The sequence below is a fragment of the Bos grunniens genome, chromosome 17 (genome assembly GCF_055505025.1).
Source record: "Bos grunniens cultivar Pamir isolate PY7600 chromosome 17, Bosgru_T2T1.0, whole genome shotgun sequence".
Taxonomy (NCBI): domain Eukaryota; kingdom Metazoa; phylum Chordata; class Mammalia; order Artiodactyla; family Bovidae; genus Bos; species Bos grunniens.
In genome coordinates, this window is record NC_141181.1 from 68,698,967 (window position 1) to 68,719,137 (window position 20,171).

The following is a 20,171-nucleotide window of genomic DNA, read 5'->3' on the forward strand; positions in this document are numbered from 1 at the left end:
TAAGTTTAATATTGTTGGTTATTAAATTTATTTAAAATTAGTTATTAAAGTTTAAAATCACAAGGACCTTAGAAGTGATTAGCTGTGACAAACGACATTATTTAAGCTCTAACCATATAGTAGGGGACACAGGGGTGGCATGGTCTGCAGCCAGTGGGGAACCCCTAGTTTAGAAGTGAAGGCAGCACATAAAGAGGTGAGCGCATGTGAGATGCTCTGCGTACAGGAGATGAACAGAAGGACGGGAGCACTGGAGAGGGGGTCTGCTCTGCACAGGCAGGGCTGTTCTGCCAGAGCGCTTCTGTAAGAAGTAGGGCCTTAGTGCAGGGCTTTTCCCACTTTACGGTACCTACCATCACCAGAGAGCTTATTAACATGCAGGTTCTCATTCAGTAGCTCTGGGACAGACCTGGGATTCTGTGTTTCTAACAGGCCCCTGGGATGCTGGCACTGCAGGACTGCACTTTAAGCAGCCAGGGTAGGGTGGGGCGGAGGGAAAAGTTTGCATGCGTGCACACACACAGGAATTCTCATGCACATCAGTGTTGCTAAGACATCGGTTTTAAGAAAAAAGGTCAGGAAATGAGGTCTGAGAAAAATTAGATGGGGCCAGATCATGGTCTGGGTACAAAACCTGACCCAGAAAGACAGTGATGAGGCCTGGGGGAGGGCCAGGGTCAGAAGGAAGCCCTTCTCCATTACTTCCTAAGCCTCTGTGTCAGGGATTCGGGCCATTGTTCCTCCCTCCTAATCCGGGAGAAGTTCTCTCCTGGTGGCATCATTCTCCCAGACTTGCCCTAGGAGGACTCCAGCAACAGCACCTCTGCCACTTGGGACCTTTGGTCGGTGACCTCACTGGCTTAAGTTCCTTTTAATTAAATGACACCCTGACTTTGTTCAAACAGATTTGTTGTTCCTTATAGAAATGCAACCCAAAAGAGCAGGGTTTGAAAGCTTCTAATTGTGATCCCTAATAAGAGTTTTTAAAGTTCAATTTCAGTGTATGTGCTGCCGAAGCGAGCACTAGAGTTTTTAAACTTCAGACTTTGAGTAAAAAGCCAAGGGCACTTTGGCAATGATGGTCACGGCAGGCCCTCAACTACAGAAAATGTTCTGCTTCTGTCAGCACTTTTTGCATTTTAATGTCAGAACTGATTTTTTAATGTTTTAGCTTTTTTCAGTTATTATTGAGTACCTCATATGTGTAAAGCACTTATATTCACATTACCTTTTCAACAATTCTGTGAAGCAGGTGGTATGTTCCCTCCCTCCTGCCCTCCTTGGTCAGATGAGAAAATGAAGCTGGAGTGGTTAAGTGATTTGATGAGGATTACCCTCTGAGCCAAATAGGATTTGAGTCTAGGACTCCTCATGGCAGGACCAACCAGTGCCCTTTCCCTCCCAGGACTTGTGAACAGCCCCATTTCCTTTAGTTCCTTAAAAGTGGGGGGCTTGGGATGGAACCAGGCTACAGTTGAGGTTATTTTTAAGAATTTTTCTTTGGGTATTGTTTGGTAATTTGAGTTTGAAATTCTGATAGTATGCTGAATTATTAGGATTGCCTTTTCAACATTGGGGAAACCAAAGGATTAACTCAGTGGCGACAGAGGGTCTGCAGTTCAAGCTGTTAGCTCCAAGCCATTCTCTTTTCTCCTCTGAGTTTGGGAAATCCCAGACCCCAGGAGAAAGCAGGCTGTGATAGTATCCAGGAAGCATTCACTGTAGGCAGAGCCACTCTGGACGCTGTTGGGCCCATCTCCACGGGTGTTCCTGGCCCAGCTGTTCTCAGCTGGGAAGGGGCTCCCCACAGGTGGACCCTTGGCCTGAAACCATGCATCAGCGGCCTTGTTCCAGCCTCAGGGTCTCTCCCAACACCATGTTCCCATTGCTCTGAACTTCACCTTGAAAAAGACACATCTCTGTACATCACTAACACTTTACAGCTAAATAATGAAACCTCAAACTGTAGCCCATACCCAAAGCAATATTGAAGTTGAAATTAACATTAATACTGTACTTTATGCAGTCTCATTTTTCACCTTTTCTCTCTTTGAAACTACAATTACATAACCTTTTTATCTAAGTGAACCCTTTTAGGTTACCAGAATTAGCGGTCAGAATCCTCTTTTGATTATTTATTTTTTGTTTGTTTTCCCAACTGGACTAAACTGTTCAAATACAGACATAGGTTCTGGAATCTCTGTGAGGGACAGACCTTAAAGTGGTGGGGACCCGAGGTTTCTTTGAAACCTGTATTTGCTCAGTGGGGCTCTCTCATTTTGCTTGGACTGTGTGTCTGTTTACGGAGGGGTGCTAATAGAATTTATGGGGGCTTTCCCCCCTCAAACCATATATTTTAACAGTCTTCCACAGCCCCTTGCACAGTGCAGGCTTTAACAGTTTAGTTCAGTCTCTCAGTCGTATCCAACGCTTTGTGACCCCACGGACTGCAGCACACCAGGCTTCTCTGTCCAACATCAATTCCTGGAGCTTGCTCAAACTCATGTCCATCGAATTGGTGATGCCATCCAACCATCTCATCCTCTGTTGTTGCCTTCTCCTGCCTTCAATCTTTCCTAGCATCAGGGTCTTTTCCAGTGAGTCAGTTCTTCACATCAGGTGGCCAAAATATCAGTCCTTCCAATGAATATTCAGGACTGATTTCCTTTAAGATTGACCAAGGGACTCTCAAGAGTCTTCTGTAACACCACAGTTCAAAAGCATCAGTTCTTTGGTGCTCAGCTTTCTTTATAGTCCAACTCTTACATCCATACATGACTGCTGGAAAAACCATAGCTTTGACTAGGCAGACCTTTGTTGGCAAAGTAATGTCTCTACTTTTTAATATGCTCTCTAGGTTGGTCATAGCTTTTCTTCTAAGGAGCAAGCATCTTTTAATTTCATGGCTGCAGGCACCATCTACAGTGATTTTGGAGCCCCCCAAAATAAAGTCTATCACTGTTTCCATTGTTTCCCCATCTATTTGCCATGAAGTGATGGGACTGGATGCAGGCTGTAATAAATGCTCACCAGATGTGCTTGCTGATGTGATTGTCGTATCTCTCCCAGGAAGAGACAACACGATCCAGAGGAAAGAACTCAGCCTCCAAAGTCCTTCACCTTAGGTTGGAATCATCACTTGCTTATAGCTCACGGCAAAGTGACTCCTCTCTTAGCCTTGGTCTCCTCATCTCTACCTTCCAGGGTCATTTTGAAGATTAAATGAGTAAAATACACATGTCTCCGAGTCCAGGGACCTAGCAGAAGGTAGGCAGAAAAGTACGGGCAGGGCCTGTGGTGGCCTGTGCTGCGTCCAAGGTGTGGACTACCACTGGCGTGTTCCTAATATCCAATTCCTAAACAGGTTCTTCCCAACCTTCATTTTATTGCTGTTCAGTCCTGCATTATCTGATTGGCCCCAGGGCCCTGGAGTGTGCCTCAACTGCTTGCCCGGAGGCTGTTCCCCAGGGGCCTGGTGTGACCCTGTGCTCAGGGAACACCGGATGCCCTGCATTCCTCTGACAGTGCAGTTTTATGGTTTCAGAACAGGCATATCTCTGTTACTCATTGTTTTTGGCAGTGGATGTTATTTAATTTCTCATTAAAAAATTCAGACTTTCTGAACCAAATGGACATTTTCCTCAGCGATAGTTATATACGTTGCATTTCAAAAATGTTCTAAAGCATATTAATAGCTTAAAAAGGGAAAATCATTCAGATCAGTAAGGACAATTTTACTGATAATCTTTATACCAGCACTGGCCTGTAAAAAATACACATGAACATAAGGAATAGTCCCACCCTCAATCTTATGATGTAATTAGGAATCTGAGCTATAAACACAGGAGAAAATTGGAGACCAGCCACCAATTATATAAATAAGATTGAGTTATGTGGTAGAGAGCTGTGAGTTTTTGAAGTTGAGAGGGCTCGGTGAGGGTTGGGGAGCTGGAGGCATCATTAGAGAGAAAGGCCAGATGGAGCTGGAGCGGTCAGGGCCCCACAGGTCAGGGAACAAACAGCCAGACAGAGACGCAGAGGAAGGACACGGGACTGCTGTGCATGTCGGTGGGAGTTACGCTGCCCAAGGAAAGGAGTGGACAGAGAGGAACTGGGTGGGAACCTTGAACACCAGGGCTGATTAGATTGAGGCTCACATACAGGGAAAGCCCTCCTCATTCAGGAAGATGAGCCCAGTGTCCGTTATAGGGTGGATGGAGGAGGGATGTTTGGGGAGGGGAGGATAGGCGTAGATTTCAAAACAGAGGGATGAGGGCCTCGGCTGTGGTGGTGGCAGCGAGATCATGCAGGAAGGGTTCATCCAAGACGCTTATAGGAAGGAGTCAGAACTTGATGACAAGTGAAATACATACGGCATGAAACAGCAGGACGAATAAAGGATGCCTCTGTGGTTCTTTGCCTGGGATGTTTGTGGTGTCCAGAAAAAAAGTTCGAGTCAACAAACAGCTCTCTTCCCAGAGACACAGCAGTACCATACCATTCCTCCTGAACTCGGACTGACCTTCTGTCGAGTAAGGTGTTTCGGTTGTCTTGTTACTGCATCACAGGCCACCCCAAAGCCCTGGTGTCTCAAAACAACAATAGCTTGTCGTACCTCCTCACTCTGTGGATTGGCTGAGTTTCAGCTTGGCTGTGTTCCTCCTGCTGTCATCTGGACTCAGTCAGGTGTCTGCATCCATCGGGCCTCTGCTGGGGCTGGGATACCCACGGGATGTCCAGGCTGGCCTCAGCCCCCTACCTGGGCAGCCTCTCTTTCCAGCAGCATACTTAGACCTCTTATAGGGTGGCCGGCTTCCAAGAGAAGCTGCCAGTCCTCTTAGGGGGTGAACTCAGAAGTCCACCATATTCTCTTAATCAAAGCAAGTCACAAGGTCAGTACTGATTCAAGAGGAGAGGAAATTGGTTCCAAGTCGAAAGTAGGGAGTCGCACACATGTATGGGGAGGGAGGAAATGATTAGAGCCTCCTTTGGAGACAGTCTACCACGTTCTATCCCCAGAAATTAACTTTCAAGAAGGGACTCCTGCCAGAGGAGAACTGTCTCTGTGATACATCAGGGTCGTATGGGGGTCAGAACCCTTAGGAACTTTTCCTGCCTTCCCCAAGGGTAAAATTTCATAGGGGAAGACAAGGTCTTGTTTACTTACTTATTTGGGTGAGTCGCTATGAAACTCCGAGACATGAGTAAAAGAATCAGAGTGACTGAAAATGAGAACTGATATTTAGAAATAAAGTTATGGAGGTAGAGGGACTTCCCTTGAGGTCCAGTGGTTATGACTCCATGCTTTCACTTGCATGGGGCTTGGTTTGGATCCCTGGTCAGAGAACTAAGATCCTGCATGTTACATGGCATGGCCAAAAAAAAAAAAGTTGCAGAGTTAGAGTGTGGCCATGTTATGGTAGGACTTGGACCAAGCTGGCAACTGTCAGGTTTTTAATGGAAGTTGTAGGTGGACAGGATGGAATACAGGGTGCTCATGGTCATGGGCTGAGAGTATGGAATAATCCACACCTAACCTATTGATGCTCTGAGGGAAGTCTTTGAAATGACTGGTCATCTGATAGGACTATCAGTGGCATCATCTCACGTGTACTTAGTTCCTTATTCCCCTCTCCTCCAGAAGAGCAAATTCGGCTCCTGAGGCACCAGTGTGGAGGCAGAAGGTAGTGAATGACATTATGGTGTTTATAATAATTAGCCTCACCCACTCGCCCCCGCCTCCCGCCCCGCCCCACCCCACCTCGCCTTCTGTAGCGGGAAACTAGAAGCCAGTATACATATATCGTTTCGGTGTTTTGTTAATACTTTCAAACAGTGTACACTGAAAACAGAATCATTTATTTGTTTTCATATAATTCTCCTGATGTGCTTCATCACACATTAGTGATCAGAAATGAGATGTAATTTCCCAGTCCCTGCCCACAAGACCTGAATAGGACCTGACTGTATGTTGAAGGAAGATTCACCCTAACTCAAGGATTGTGCAAGAATGAACTGCTGCTGGGTTTGGTTGATTGTAGATGGGTTGTGGTGTGGTGTATCTGAAGGCTATTGAATACAACTTACAGTGCTTAATAAAAATCTTTATTTAGTGTAAAAAAGTAAAACAAGCAATCGCTGCATAGTTTCCGAAGAGCCAGATTTTATTTGTAAGAAAATGTAAAAGATGTTCCCCAGAGCCAGGGCAGAGTTTTCTAAAATGCAAGAGAGAAACTTTGCTTCCGGTTTCTTAAACAGATCTCTCAGATTTGGCAGTAGACAACACAGTGATGGATCAGGACTTCTTATGCAAATTACCAGCTGAAGATTTTTATTCAGATTGAACTTTTACAATAAAGGGCAGGCTTTTTTCTTTGTCAGGAATTGTCTGCAAGGAATAGAACTCACTCAAGCTAACTCGAGCGCAAGAGATTTATTGGAAGGGTGTTGGGAGAGTATCACAGAATCCAATCCCTGTGTCCCAGAACCTGGGAAGGAGGTGCCCACACTTACCATCTGTCTGTGGGACCGCACAGTCTCACTCTGCCCCTCTCTTTCAGTATGGCTTCCATTCTTCTTCCTCTTTGTGGATCAGCAGAATCAGCTCACTTATCCACTCACGTGGCCCAGATGTGGCTTTGTTGCCTTAATCCAGGCTTGACCGAATCCCACAAGTCCTGTGCCTGTAGTTCAGTACCTAGAATCCTAGTTCCAACTTCCTGGGAGAGGGAGTCTGGTGACCCCAGTGGGGGTCAGCAGTGGCCAAGGATGGGGCTCGTAGGCCTGCCCCCAGCCAACAGTAGGTCCTCCAAGACGGTTCTCAGAGAAGGGCTGTTGGCCATGGAGGCCCTGTGGAGGTGTGAGGTGCACCTTCAAAGTGAGACCACAGTTATATCCAGTTGTAAAGGCTGTTTAGCAAGTCTCCGTGGTTGCTTCCCAACAGTTGCCTGTGGCAGTGAAAAGACAGTAGTTCCTGGGTTAATCTGAAGAAAGAACCATCTTCCCTCAGCTACCTCTAAAACTTTTACCTCTGTCAAGAACCCTGAATCTCTGAAAAGGTTGTTGGTAATTAACTGTCACATTTTAAAACACCAAATGTGGTAAACAAGGGGTCCATTTATATTTTCAGATGATTTTTAATTGAAAATGTGGAACCCTCTTTGGTAAGAGAAAAAAAATGCATGACCAAGCCACAGGACTTTAAAGTGGTCTTGAAAGTAAAAAAGGAATTTGAGAACAAATATCCTTTTACAAATTGACTTTCCCTCCCTGCTTCTGGGAAGAACTCAGGGTGGGACACGGTCTGGAAATCCACTCAGCTGACCAGTCATGCTTTTGAAGACGACAATGACGTGTCTTCTCTGGCGAGACTTGGAGCCACACTTTCCAGTGAGAGTCAGCAGCAGCGACAGCCCTCAAAGGCTGGCCTTGCGGTGCACAGAGCGTCGAGGGACTAACATGTCTGCAGACTTAGCCCTTCATCTTAGGGAGTCACTTTCATTTAGCTCCCAGACTGGCCTTATCAGGAGAGGGATGCCAAGGGAAAAGCTGTGGAGTGAGCATTCCCCTCTGGAGCTGACCTCTGCTCTCCAGGGAGAACAGCCTCTCATGTATCCCCCACTCAGGGCCCTTAGTCTGGCCGAACTGTGGCTTCTTCTCGGTCACCTAGGAAACCCATCTCCTGTCTGCCTTCCTGAAAGGGCTCTGGGTTTCATGGGAAAGGCTTGCATGGCAGTGCACTGGATCTACCCAGATGCAGAGGTTAACATTTTAATATCTGGAATCAAATCTAGTTTTCCAAGATAACTGCCTTTGATCTTATCTTTTAATTCAGTGCTTCTTTACTCTTCTATGAACCCAGCAGGTTATTCTGGTTTGTGTGGGAAATGGTGAAAGCCTTTTGTATGTAATGACAGCAAACGGTGTTTATTCAGCGCATACTATATTGCCAGGCCTTGTGGTGGTTACTTTATTTACATTATCTAATTTTAATTCTCACCAGAACCCTTTGAGGCCCATATCATCCACTGTGGATGAACCTGAGCTTAGAAAGGCTGTGGCAGAGGGACCCACGTTCACCCTGGGCCCGTCTGTCTAAAGCCCATGTTTGTGATTGTTGCAACACGCTGCTTGCCTCTGGACAGGTGATGGTAGCACCTGCGCCCTTCAGAACATTGCCAAGAGCTGGGAAGCAGGCAAACAAAGCTCTGAGCTACTGTATGGACAGCTGAAATCGAGAAGGAAACATAGAGGCCTTCCCTCTTTCAGAAACTATTCTTATTTTCCACACAGTTCTAATAAGCTCGATAGTTTTGTTCTAAGCCTACTTAGTTTTTAGTGTTAATCGCTCATTTGTGTCCGACTCTTTGTGACCCCACGGACTGTAGCCCGCCAGGCTCCTCTGTCCATAGGACTCTCCACACGAGAATACTGGAATGGGTTGCCATTTCCTTCTCCAGGGGATCTTCCCGACCCCAGGATTGAACCTGGGTCTCCTGCATTGCAGGCAGATTCTTTGCCATCTGAGCCACCAGTGAAGTCCATAAGCCTAAGCCTAAGAAGCAGCAAATTAAGAAGATAAGCCAAGACCACAGGCACTGACAGTAGCAAGTAGACACTAAGACTCCTTCCAGTGCTAATATTCTGAGGGTTCAGCAGCCCCAGCTGTAACCATGGAGACTGATTAACTATTAGAGTCAGACACAGGAAAGCACACAGTCTGGGACCATTTGGTGACATACATCTGGTGACCTCAAGCCACCAAGAAACAAAGTACGTAGGTTAAACAAAGTTTTTTTTTTTTTTAATTATCTAATGCATTTTTGAAAAGTTTCATCCAACATGATGAAGATAGAATTTTACCTTTTAAAGTTAACTTCTAATGGAGAACCTGGTTATCTGGAGTGGCGTTTCCAGCCAAAGAGGACAGCGAGGAGTCAAAACCTAAGTGGACGTCAAGATGCAGGTCAGCTCTCCTCTCACTCTGCTCTGCAGTCTTGATTCCCTGCTGCCTGACAGGTACCTTAACTCACACTCTCCATGAGTTTAGCTGGCAACATGGGACACATTTGTTCATTGAGCACCCAGTTTCAGGGCACCCACTGTATGGCTGGGACCATACCAGACCCTGGGAATACAATGGTGTGCAGAAGATACAGTCTAGCCCTTAAGTTCATGGTTAATCGACAAGTGAGACATAAACAGGTGTTTAGAATCAGGTTTCACACAGGCTGCTACAGGAGCACACCACAGGGGTGTGCAACCTTCTCTGTGGAATGGGAGGATGACAGGAGGCCCGTGGGGCTTCCCAAGGGGAATGATGCTCAGGCTGCCATCCTAGGCAGAGAATATTGTTCTAAGCAGAAGGAACAGCTTGTAAGAAAGGCCAGAGGCCAGAGAGCCATGTGCATGTGGGCAACTTGCAGATACACTATAATGTATCTTGGGTTTCATATAGAATGTGAGCCGAGGGACAGAGAGAGGGTGATGCTGAGGGGGTGGGATATAGAGGAGCAGCATAGATCAGGTAGGGCCTTGGGTCCCACGTGAGAGTTTGGACTTGATCCTAGAGGACGACCCGGGAGCTCTGAGGGTTCAGGCAAGGCCCCTGCATACCTCTGTAGCTCCTGGTGCCTTCCCGTCTCTCTTTCACTGGTCACACTCACTTCTTTGTGTTCCTGCAAAAACCAAGGTCATTCTTGCTTTAGGCCTTTGCCCTTGGCCTTCCTTCTGCCTGGAATGTATTGTAAAGGTTATTCTGGTTGCAGTGTACTAACTAGATTAGAGTAGGGGGAGCCTAGAAACAGGGAGATGGAATAGGAGGCTGATAGAATAGTCTGAGTGGGAGAGGTGTATGTTCTCAGTCATGTCTGACTCTTTGCAACCCCAAGGATTGTAGCCCACCAGGCTCCTCTGTCCATTGAATTTTCCAGGCAAGAATACTGGAGCAGGTTGCCACTTCCTATTTCAGGGGATCTTCCTGGCCCTAGGGTTGAACCTACATCTCTTGTGTCTCCTGCATTGGCAGGCAGATTCTTTACCACTAGCACCACCTGGGAAGCCCCGAAAGGGAGGGGACAGTGGCCTAAACCAGGGAAATAGCAGCTTGGATAGAGAGGTGGACAGGTGTCTGAAGTATTTTAGAAGGTAGAATGGACAGTGTCTGGCAGGCGGTTGACATGGTGTCAAGGACGATACTAAGGCCACCGTTGTCCAGACGCAGGGAGCAGCAGCACGGTGTGGGCTGGTTTCCAGGCTCTGTCTCCCCAGGGTGTTCTGGAGCCTCACTGCCCTCCTGGAACTGAACATGAGCTCCCTGAATTTGCTCACCGAATTGTTGTGAATAAACCTGATAGGTTCCAGCTGCATCCACGCAAACCACGACCTTGTTTATGTCTAATGTTAACATTTATGGTTCTGTGCCTTAGGCTGTCTATAAATGAATACATAATAACATGCCTATTTTTGAGCATGGAATGGAATAAATGAGACAGAAATCAGAGTAAATGACCAAGATGATCACGATCAAGTAGTTCTTATTAAAAACCATTAAACGCATGCTTCAGGTTTCCATGTGTAAGGCCCCTTTAACAAGCCTATATGATTCACCCCTAACTAGAGATGCTTAGCTCACTGCATTTGTTTAAACTCTAAAGCCCAGCCATTGCCAAGCCAGGCCCCCACTGAACGCTGAACTCCTACTGCCTAGATCTTTTCTGTTTACATTTGCTACTATAGAGATTTGGTTTGTTTCCGAAAGATGCATTTTAACATTTGTGTGGTGAGCCACATTTGTTATATTTGACCCATGTGTGACGCAAGGGAGAAGGGTAACCACTTGGCGTAGAGAGGGGAGGGTGACTCTTTGGGTTAGCTTCCTGCCAGTTTAAAATGAGCTGGTTAGATGTAGATGGTGGCAGAAATTGAAAAGTGTGTGTGTGTGTGTGTGCACGTGTGTGTATTCTTATGTGCCAAAAACTAGTATGGGTGTAAAGTTTACTCAATTGGACCATGCTGCTTTCCAGTCTTAAACAAAAAGTACTTTCTAAGAATCTATATGTCTCACTTTGGAATTGGATAATATGTAATTCTGACTGGCTTAGAAGTGCTTCTAGGACCAGACCTCATTTGTGTCTTATATCTTGAGTGATGTGAACTGTAAGGAGCCAAATAGAGACCATAGGGAAAGGGCTTCATCTGATGGTGGAGTGATTTCATAAATAACACAGATGAAAAACTAAGGGGAAGAGAGGTCCGTTTGTCCATTGTCGTTTAGTCGCTAAGTCGTGTCCAACTCTTTGTGACCCCATGGACTGTAGCCCACCAGGCTTCTCTGTCCATGGGATTTCCCAGGCGAGAATACTGGAGTGGATTGCCATTTCCTTCTCCAAGGGATCTTCCTGACCCAGGGATCGACCCTGTGGCAGGCAGATTCTTTACCGCTGAGCCACCTAGGAAGCCATAATTTGTCCATTTCCTTTATTCCTTTATTCAATGAGCATATATTTAGATGCATGTTATATAGGTGTGTTAGTCATCTGTTGCTGTAACAGACTACTCTAAAATTTAGCGAGAACACACATTTATCACCTCACACTTTCTGTAGGTCAGGAAATCTGGACATGGTTGAGCTGGGTCCTCTGCCTCAAGGTCTCTGGTGAGGCGTCTGCCAGGGCCGGGTCTCATCTCAAGGGTCTACTGGGGAGGATCTCCTTCAAGCACACATAGCTGTTGGTGGGATTCAGTCTCTGCAGAAACTGGAAGTCTCAGCTCCTTGCTGGCTATTGGCTGAAGGCCATTCTTATGACCTCTGATGTGATACATTGCTTTATTAGAGTATATAAGCCAAGAAGGCAGTAGAGAGAGTCAACTGGCAAGACCAAAGTCACAGCTCTTGTAGTCCAGTCACAGAAGTAGTTCCCCTCAACTCTACCACATTCTGTTGGGCAAAAACAAATCACTTGTCCAGCCCACACTCGAGGGGAGGGAATCACACAGGGGCACAAACACCAGGAGGTGGGGGCACATATATTTAGGTTTCTTTAGTCTCAGTTGCAGCTTTTTCTACTAGACCAGACCATCTGACTTTTGTACTTGTGAAACACTAATACATCCACTGTGGCAAACAGAATAATCCCCCTCCCCCAGAAGTCTATGTTGTAACCCCCAGAATCTTCAAACATGTTACCTTACGTGGCACACATGATGCAGATGAGAATTTTGACATGGGGAGATGATCCTGGAGTACCCTGGTGGGCCAGTGTCATCACACAGGACGTGTAACAGAGAGGCAGGGGGATGAGAGGCAGAGAAGGTGGTGTGATGACAGAAGCAGGGGGGGAGGCAGAGGCTGGAGTGGTGCAGCCACAGCTGAGGAATGAGGGCAGCTTCTTCAGGAGACAGCAAGGGGCAGGTTGTGCCCTGGAGCCTCAGGAGGAGCCAGAGTTCTGCTGACACCTTGATTTTAGTCCCATTAGACCCATTTAGTACTTCTGACCTCCGCAACTGTAAGATGATGGGTTTATGCTACTTTAACCCACTAGGTTTGCGGTCATTGATCACAGCGGCAATAGGGAACTATTAAATTCACGAAACGACCTGGTAAAACCAACTTGTGGGGCTTTTGAGGGGACTAGGGAGGCACAAGGCATAGGATGGTAGCTTCCAAGCCCTTTTTTTTTTTTTGTCCTCCAGTGACTCTGAGACATAATTTGTGTCTTGTAGCTTCTCTGTTTTTAGGAATCTATGCCTAGTTCTTGTCAATACTAAATTCTATCAATATTGAACAAGTAAAAAATGTCTTAGGGTCGGTTTTATGGGCTTCACATACTCGTCAAAATAAAACAAAGATGTAGCAGTTAGCAGAGGGCACCAAGACTTCCATTTTTAACACTTGCTGCTTGCTATTTATTTGCACTTTAGGAATGGAAATATGGGCTGAGATGAAAGTACCTGGCACAACACGCCTTTCCTTCTTGGTGTTTCACAGCTAGATGTTGTCAAGTTCTTTTGTTTTTCTTTTTTCTCTAGTGCCTGGAAACCTTGGCTGCTACAAGGATCATGGAAACCCACCTCCTCTAACTGGCACCAGTAAAACATCTAACAAACTCACCATACAAAACTGCATCAGTTTTTGTCGGAGTCAAAGGTTCAAGGTAATAGTTCTGAGCTTTATACCTATGGAAAAAGATAACGGTCTAAATGCATTCTGCTGAGATATTATTTAAAATATATTTAAATCATTTAAATTGTTAGAAACAACAACCACCTGTGAAGCCATTACAACTGTACTTTTCTGCCAAAGAGAAGTTGGAGGAAGAGTGGGGCTTGGGATTCTGGGGCATGAGGCAGCACTCTGTCCAAAGACTGAGAGATAAAAGGAAACACCCCAGTACCTGCATCCAGCTTGACCTCCAGCAGAGTCATGTGTTTCCTCCAGCCCCTGTGTGTTATAAGCAGAGAGGTCTCTGGCTCCAAGGGGGTGGATCTGAGAATAAGCCAAGGTAGTGGTTACTACTTTGATACATTAAGGGGCCCTTGCCTGGATACCAGTCCAAAATATTTTCTTCCCATCCTGTCCATTTTCTAGTCATTAAAGTTCAATAATGCTATTGTTTGTTATATCAAAAAAAGAAGTCTTTTTCTCCCTCTTTTCCTCCCTCCCTTCCTTCCATCCTTCATTCTTTCCTTAATAATTTCATCAAAAGGCCATTAATCAGGCCCAAGCAAGGAGAATAGACTGGCAGTGCTCAAGGCCTGTCTTGAGGCAGGGACTGAGCGAGGCAATTGGCCCAACATGATCAAGTGATTGGTTGCTTGCAAAAAAATTGAGCATGTTAGGTATATCTGTGGAGGATAATGGGAACCAGGTTTCTCACTATTAGAGAAGGCGGCCAGAGAAAACTGGAATGAAGCCTGCAGTGTTGGACAGGGATTGATGTTATTAGTATAGTGCATGGTTTCTGATATATATGTAGGGAGCAATATACAGAAATAAATACATAGGACTTGTGGTAGTTGTCCAGTGATTAGGACTCCACGCTTCCACTGCAGGAGGCACAGGTTTCATCCCTGGTTGGGGAAATAATATCCCACATGCCACATGATGCAGCGAAAGAAAACAAAAAGGAAAGAAACATAAATATAAAAGTGTGTGTATGTGTGTTTGTATATACATATGTATTTCCTAGCTCTTTCCACTAAGAGGGCCTGGGAACAGTGATATACTGAAAAAAGAGCTACAGTACTAGCATAAAGATGGACATATAAGCTGAAGGAAATAGAATTTAGAGTCCAGACATTATTATTTATGGCCACATTATCATTTATATTAATGAACAATTTATTATATATCTTTATATATAAAGATATAGTATATAGTATACATAGTATATAATAAATACATGTTATTTATTATATCTGTCAGAAAACCATGCACTGTACTGAGTAACATCAATCCCTGTCCAACACTGCAGGCTTCATTCCAGTTTTCTCTGGCCCCCTTCTCTAATAGTAAGAAACCTGGTTCCCATTATCCTCCATAGATTTACTTACATGCTCAATCTTTTGCAAGCCACCAATCGCTTGATTGACAGTATTATTTATGGCTGATTGATATTTGTCAAGGGTGCCATATCATTCAATGGGAAAAAAACAAGTGTTTTCAGCAAACAATGCTGAGACAACTAGATATCCACATGGAAAAAATGAAACTGGACCCCTACCTCATATATGAAAATTAATTTAAAATGGATCACAGACCTACATGTAGCAGCTAAAACTATAAAGGTTTAGGAAGAAATATGGGTACAGATACACATGACCTTGGATGAGGCAATGATTTTTTCAGTTAGGATACCAAAAGCACAGACAATCAAAGAAAAAATAAATTGGACTTCATCAAAATTTAAAATTTCTGTGTATCAAGGACACTATTAAGAAAGTGAAAGAGTAACTCACAGAATAGAGCAAATATTTGCAAAACATATATATGAATAAAGATCTAATGCCCAAAATATATAAAGAACTCTAACAGTGTGACAATAGAAAGATAAACAGCCCAATTAAAAAATGAGCAAAGGATTGAATAGATGTTTCTTCATAGAAGATGTACAAATGGCCAATAAGCACATGAAAATGTGCTCAACATTCTACCTATGTTACACATAATCAAAAAAATTTTTTTACACTTCGTGCGGTAAAGATGCTCAGTATTACTAGTCTTTAGGGAAATGCAAATGAAAATCAATGAGATACCATTTCATACAATAAATAACCTAGGATGGCTGTCATTTTTTTTTTTTTTAGGAAAAAAGCAAATATTAATGAGGTAGAGAAATTACAACCCAGAAATCCCATTTCTAGATATTTACCCTAGAGAAAGGAAAGCTTATGTTCACACAGAAATATACACAAGTGTTTATAGCAGCTCTGTTTTATAATCATGAAAAACAAAACAACTCAATGGATTAGCAACCTGCGGTATACTCATGCAATAAACTGCCACTCAGCAAACTCTAGGTCATTTCAGAAGAGCCTCAGAGAGACTATGCTGAGGGAAAGGAGCCGGCCTCGGAATACGATTCTGCGTATAGTGTGTCTGAGTCTATTCTGACTGCTGTGCAAAATACTTGGTCTAAACCAAGCATTCACTAACACAACATTGTAAAACAACTATATTCCAATTGAAAAAAAAGACAACAAGAATTCATTTCTCAAAGTCCTAAAGACTGTGAAGTCCAGGATCAAGGCTTTGGCAGATTTGGTGTCTGGTGATGGCTTGTTTCCTGGTTCATAGATGGCTGTCTCCTCACCATGTCTTCACATGGCAGAAGGGGAAAGGGGGTCTCTTTTATAAAGGCTCTAATCCCATTCATGAGCACAAGCCCTCGTGAATCACTTCCCAAAGATTCCACCACTAGGTACCATCACATTGGGAATTAGGTTTCAACATATAAATTTGCAGGGGAGGGGCAGACATGGACATTTGGTCTCTAGCGTATGACAGTCTTAAAAAGTTAAAACTATAGTGTGAAAACTAATTAGTGTATGACCTCAATCAAATCCCTTACGATTATACAGCGGAAGTGATAAATAGATTCAAGGGATTTGATCTGACAGAGTGCCTGAAGAACTATGGATGGAGCTTTATAACATTGTACAGGAGGCTGTGATCAAAATCATCCCCCCAAAAAAGAATGCAAAATGGCAAAATGGTTATCTGAGGAGGCCTTACAAGTAGCTGAGGAAAGAAGACAAGCGAAAAGCAAAGGAGAAAAGAAAAGATATACCCATCTGAATGCAGAGTTCCAAAGAATAGCAAGGAGAGATGAGATAGCCTTCCTAAGTGATCAGTGCAAAGAAATAGCGGAGAACAATAGAATGGGAAAGACTAGAGACCTCTTCAACAAAATTGGAGATGCCAAGGGAAACATTTCATGCAAAGATGGGCACAATAAAGGACAGAAACAGTATGGACCTAACAGAAGCAGAGGTATTAAGAAGAGGCGGCAAGAATACACAGAAGAACTGTACAAAAAAGATCTTAATGACCCAGATAACCACGATGGTGTGATCACTCACCTAGAGCCAGACATCCTGGAGTGCAAAGTCTAGTGGGCCTTAGGAAGCATCTAGCTTATGAACAAAGTGTTCATAAGCACTAGCTTATGAACAAAGCTAGTGGAGGTGATGGAATTCCAGCTGAGCTATTTCTAATGCTAAAAGATGATGCTGTGAAAGTGCTGCACTCAATATGCCAGCAAATTTGAAAAACTCAGCAGTGGCCACAGGGCTGGAAAAGGTCAGTTTTCATTCCAATCCCAAAGAAAGGCAATGCCAAAGAATGTTCAAACTACTGCACAATTGCACTCATCTCACACACTAGCAAAGTAATGCTCAAAATTCTCCAAGCCAGCCTTCAACAGTATGGGAACCAAGAACTTTCACATGTTCAAGGTGGATTTAGAAAAGGTAGAGGAAGCAGAGATCAAATTGCCAACATCGTTGGATCCTAGAGAAAGTAAGAGAGTTCTAGAAAAACATCTACTTGTGCTTTATTGACTATGCCAAAGCCTTTAAACTGTGTTGATCACAACAAACTCTGGAAAATTCTTAAAGAGATGGGAATACCAGACCACCTTACCTGTCTCCTGAGAAATCTGTATGCAGGTCAAGAAGCAATAGTTAGAACCATACATGGAGCAATGGACAGGTTCCACAGTAAGTCAAGGCTGTATATTGTCACCCTGTTTATTTAACTTATGTGCAGAGTACATCATGTGAAATGCGGGGCTGGATGAAGCACAACCTGGAATCAAGATTGCCAGGAGAAATAGCAACAACCTCAGATATGCAGATGACACCACCCTTACAGCAGAAAGTGAAGAAGAACTGAAGAACCTCTTAATGAAAATGAAAGAGGAGAGTGAAAAAGCTGTCTTAAAACTCAACATTCAAAAAACGAAGATCATGGCATCCATTCCCATCACTTCATGGCAAATAGATGGGGAAAAAAATGGAAACAATAAGAGACTTTATTTTCTTGAGCTCCAAAATCACTGCAGATGGTGACTGCAGCCATGAAATTAAAAGACGCTTGCTCCTTGGAAGAAAAACTATGACCAACCTAGACAGCATATTAAAAAGCAGAGACATTACTTTGCTGACAAAGGTCCGTCTAGTTAAAGCTGTGGTTTTTTCCAGTAGTCCTGTATAGATGTGAGAGTTGGACCATAAAGAAGGCTGAGCACCGAAGAACTGATGCTTTTGAACTGTGGTGTTGGAGAAGACTCTTGAGAGTCCCTTGGACTGCAGGAATATCAAACCAGTCAATCCTAAAGGAAATCAGTCCTAAATATTTATTGGAAGGACTGATGCTGAAGCTGAAACTCCAGTACTTTGGCCTCATGATGGAAGAACTGACTCATTGGAAAAGACCCTGATGCTGGGAAAGATTGAAGGCAGAAGGAGAAGGGGATGACAGGGGATGGGATGGTTAGATTGCATCACTGACTCAATGTACATGAGTTTAAGCAAGCTCTTGGAGTTGGTGATGGACAGGGAAGCCTGGTGTGCTGCAGTCCTTGGGTCGCAAGGAGTCAGACACCACTGAGTGACTGAACTGAGGGGTCATAGAGGGGAACTATAGAGCAACAGCACAAGAAAGGTTACTGCACATGTTCCGTGTCCTGATTGTAGTGGTGGTTGTACAAATTTATTCATGGGTTAAAATCCTTAGGCCTGTACACCATAAAAATAGTTGTATTGTATGGTAATATAAAAATAAAAATGTTAAATAGGGGATTTCCCTGGTGGTCCAGTGGTTTAAAAATCCACCTGCCAAAAGAAAAGTAAAAAACAAAAAAAAAAGGAAAGAAAAAATCCACCTCCCAATGCAGGGAACAGAGGTTTGATCTCTAGTCTGGGAAGGTTACACATGCCACAGGGCAACTAAGCCCGTGCGCTTTAGAGGCTACGTTCCAAAGCCACTGCAATGAGAAGCCTGCTTACTGCAACTAGAGAGACCTGTGCACAGGAGCAAAGATCCAGGGTAGCCATAAATAAATCAATTAATTTAAAAAATGTATTTCATAGGGCCTACAATAAGTTTGCAATAAGCACTAACTTCAAAGCATTTACCACCTGTCACATAGTAAACATTCAATAAAATGTTTAGCTGTTATTAATGTTTAAAGTTAATGGGATCCCTGCCTTTAACTGAGCTAAATACAGTAGAATCGCAAACATAAGTAAGGGATGCTCAGGAGGGGAAGCACTGTGGTGGTACACAGTTACAAGTCAGCATGTAGTGAAGTGCGGTGAGGGTGGGGCGGGACCAAGGTAGAGGATCCAGGGAAGATGGGCTGGGAAGACAAGGTGCTTGCTTGCCGAAGGGCCGACCCGGTCAGGCCACCTGACACCCCGACTGACGCTTACCAAGTGCTGCCTCTCTGTCATGGCAGTTTGCCGGGATAGAGTCGGGCTACGCTTGCTTCTGTGGAAACGACCCTGATTACTGGAAGTACGGGGAGGCAGCCAGTACTGAGTGCAGCAGCGTCTGCTTCGGGGACCACACCCAGCCCTGTGGGGGCGATGGCAGGGTCATCGTCTTCGACAGTGAGTATGCTTCCGGGCCCTGTGCTGTCCAAGGCTTGGGAACCCTGGGCCGGGGAGCCGACCTGCGCATTGTCTGACCCTGCCTCCCTGCTATGCATTCATTCACCTGCAGTACTTACTAAGCACCTACTGCAGGCCAGGGGCAGGTGGCTTTTGCCTCTGCTATTCCTCCAAAGGCAATGAGTCTTCTCCTGGTTACTCTGACAAAAGTAACAGCAGCTCCCAGGGACAGACAGGGGCCTGAGTGCAGAAGGGTGTGTGGCCCCTTCCTCTCAACTTCAGGCTTTTGCTCCAGGAGGGTTCTGGAAGAGAGCAGGGCATCAGGCCTGTCCCCCAGCAGCAGCTCATCACCTCCTGCCCACTGGTCCCACCAATGGGGACCCTTTGGTCTCCTGCCCCACCTGGTCATTCTCATGGGCACTGGCTGGAGGCCTGCACAGAAGTGCGTGCAAGTGAGTGCAGACTGTTGTGTCCGGGGCTTCCGGGCATCCTGGACTGAGAGGCTGGTCCACATTCAGCCTTTAGAAATTTGTTAAAATTTTACTGCTTTCTTCTTCCTTGCTTTCATGGTGGCCCGCTCTCATTCTTGTGCTCTGTCAAGGATGAAGCACTTTGTGTGGCCTGACTCTCCTCAGAGGAGCTTCTTACTTTTTAGAATTAAAATCCCTTGGTTGTCTTGAGACCTCAGCTTTCTGATGGGTTGAAGAAAAAGTTCTGAGCTTCTCAGTGTTAGGATGGAAGCAGCTTTCTACATCCTAAAGGGAAGTGGGTGCCCCACCCCCCGCCCCCCCAACCTGGCCTGCTTTGTAAATCCTGGGCCTGCCCTTCCTCTTGAGGACTTTGATTTCTAGGCTCTTGTCTTCACCTCACTACATAAGACTGTGAAGTGGTGTGTCCCCTTCCCTGAACCTGCCGCTCAGAACCGGGGGTCCAGACATTAGATGTGCTGGTGCAGAGTAATGAGGGAACTTCCTGTCTTCAGATGGTCATTTCTTGTGCCACAGTGTCCCACTTCAAAAACAAGTGTGGCCCCTCCCATGAGCCTTGCACCCCTA

At 44.8% G+C, this 20,171-nt stretch overlaps 1 protein-coding gene across 5 annotated transcripts in view; it reads left to right on the top strand.

Annotated features, from left to right (window-relative positions):
• KREMEN1 (kringle containing transmembrane protein 1) overlaps positions 1-20,171 on the top strand; it is a 56,083-nt gene that overhangs the window by 27,046 nt on the left and 8,866 nt on the right. For all 5 annotated transcript variants that reach the window (XM_086348562.1, XM_086348564.1, XM_086348561.1 and 2 more), the window contains 2 exons: positions 13,030-13,154; positions 18,963-19,116. In XM_086348562.1, the coding sequence (XP_086204688.1) occupies positions 13,030-13,154; positions 18,963-19,116 (279 nt within the window). The remainder of the gene's footprint in view (positions 1-13,029; positions 13,155-18,962; positions 19,117-20,171) is intronic.